The sequence below is a fragment of the Daphnia magna genome, linkage group LG3 (assembly GCF_020631705.1).
Source record: "Daphnia magna isolate NIES linkage group LG3, ASM2063170v1.1, whole genome shotgun sequence".
Classification (NCBI taxonomy): domain Eukaryota; kingdom Metazoa; phylum Arthropoda; class Branchiopoda; order Diplostraca; family Daphniidae; genus Daphnia; species Daphnia magna.
The window spans coordinates 8,266,226-8,268,274 of record NC_059184.1 but is presented as its reverse complement, the minus strand read 5'-3'; the positions used below and the strand labels follow the sequence as shown (position 1 = coordinate 8,268,274).

Genomic DNA, 2,049 nt, shown 5'->3' with positions numbered 1-2,049 from the left:
CATCATTGTCAATTACAATTATTGCAATTATACTAGAGAAAGAGTAAGGATTTTATCCCCGTCAAGATCGGCAATTTTTTTTCGAATCCCGTTATCAGTTGCCCGCGAGTAGGCTAATTAGACCTGTTGAACAACTTAATGCGAATGTTTTTACTAGAACTACTACTACTACTACTATTTTCATTATTATTCTGCATCAGCAGCTACAATAGTTTGAAAATGACATTGTGTTATGGCGATCCTACCGCAAGTACACTCTCAGTTTTCAGGGGATATTCTAATCTTATACGTTGGTTATCCGAGATTCGAATACCTCTTAGCTAGAATAGGTCTGGTAGATGGTCTTACCTAATCTAAATCTTCGACTATCTATAAGACAATCCTTATTCGAAATAGAATACCCTTCGTACTTCCGGGTATTCGAAGATCGAGTTTGAATAAAACGCCCCCTCCGTATTCGAATTCGAATACCAGGTATTCGAATTTTTGCATCAGCGTCAGTAAACGTTGCCATCCAAGAGATATTTATCAATAAAAATCATTTTAAAATACAGAATACTGGATAGAAATCCCACAAATAATTCTTAGACACCGGGATTTGATTTAATATAACAGATTTAGCAATATTGAAACAATAAATATTTTTTGTCAAATCTAATTTGAAATATGGCAAACATCCAGCATGCAAAAAAAGTTAATGACGGTCGTCAGTGCAGACAATTTTGACAGTTATGTGATTGAGGGCTTTAATGGAATCTAAAACTTGTATCTCAACTTTATCTGCAGAAGACCTGCGGTTGCATCTCCTTTCGACTAACAAACTGCCGGCTGTAATTCCAGAAAAATTGCTAGGTAATATCTATGTAGTAGGAATCTATTTTAAGTTGAACATTTTCTGTGCTGTGTGTTTGTTGGTTGGTGAGACCCTTTTCCAAAATGTCCATTGATTCTTTTAAATGCTTTTTATGTTCAGTTATAGTTAAAGGCAATTATTCTCAACTGACAAGTCACTTGAAACTTTTTCATGGCTTCCTTAAAACAACAGGTCATAGTAACAGAACTTTGTATTGTGGGAACGCTGACTGCAAGGCTGGCTTCAACAGTTTTGCTAAATATAGAGACCACGTTATCAATTGTTTAGTTAAAGATCCACAACCAGATGTTAGACAAGTACTTCCTGATGTTTCTTTTCAACATATCGAACCAGGAGTAACTGATTTCGATGTTAGTGATCCTTTACAGCAGGACAGTTTTCACCAAGCGAATGCAACAGCAGATAAAACAACTCAGAGATTAGCTAGATTCTTTCTTGAATTGAGGGCCAAACACAATGTTAGTCATTGTGTTCAACCTTATTTTCCTGCTAAATCTATTATGATTGCACATGATAATTTGAGACCAAATGTTGCTCCAACATGGTTATTAAAAAGTTTTAATGTTTCCGAAAATGTCTCTTACGTAACTGTTCGTTATTTTGTCTAAAATTAACATATTTCTCATTCCTTTTAAATAGCTGCTGATATTGATGGACAGTGCCTTCTCTGTTTAGATGAAGCAAATGTTGAAGTACTTCAACTAACACTGGGACACAAGATGAAACTGCTTAGTTTCATAAAAACAATCAAAAGTCAGCAGCCCCAAGAGCAAGAAAAGGAATCTACTGGAATTGTGGCTTGTGATCCTACGATAGAATACGAACCAATCGTCAACGAGAATCAGATACTTGATATCATTGTGACGGACCAACCTTCAAATAACAATGTATTTCGTCACTACATATTTACTTCTTGCTTTTTCTAACTGTTGGAATTTTTACTTTACTTGTAGGTGATTGATTTCAACGTCAACGACATTTTAAATGCGACCGACGAGGGGAAAGTAATTGTGCAAAACTACCTGGAACGACTTGAGGCTTTCATTACTGAAAAAGAGCGCATCACAATTGTTCAGATCCTAGTGAATCGCTTAGTGACATTGAGGAATGCGTTTTCGATATTAAAATTCCTTCTCCCTCAGTAACAGCCTTTAGAGCATCCCTAGAATGTTTAA

General features: G+C 35.8%; 1 protein-coding gene across 3 annotated transcripts; it reads left to right on the top strand.

Annotated features, from left to right (window-relative positions):
* Window positions 1-362: 362 nt before the first annotated feature.
* On the top strand, window positions 363-2,049 carry LOC123470343. 3 transcript variants are annotated; one of them, XR_006643992.1, is made up of 3 exons: window positions 363-852; window positions 1,046-1,761; window positions 1,828-2,049. XR_006643992.1 is itself a non-coding variant. In XM_045170535.1 (3 exons), exons 1-3 carry the CDS (start codon window positions 750-752, stop codon window positions 2,017-2,019), a joined length of 507 nt encoding a protein of 168 aa, XP_045026470.1. In that variant the 5' UTR covers window positions 368-749; the 3' UTR covers window positions 2,020-2,049. The 3 variants fall into 3 exon arrangements, 2 of the variants coding, with proteins under 2 accessions (XP_045026470.1, XP_045026469.1); XM_045170535.1 differs by having other exon boundaries at window positions 368-852; window positions 1,550-1,761; XM_045170534.1 differs by having other exon boundaries at window positions 375-852; window positions 1,514-1,761.

Coding starts and splice junctions, on each gene's coding strand:
- LOC123470343 (XM_045170534.1), top strand. CDS start 750: ATGGAATCTAAAACTTGTATCTCAACTTTATCTGCAGAAGACCTGCGG. Junction 853..1,513: donor AATTCCAGAAAAATTGCTAG/GTAATATCTATG, acceptor CCTTTTAAATAG/CTGCTGATATTGATGGACAG. Junction 1,762..1,827: donor ACCAACCTTCAAATAACAAT/GTATTTCGTCAC, acceptor CTTTACTTGTAG/GTGATTGATTTCAACGTCAA.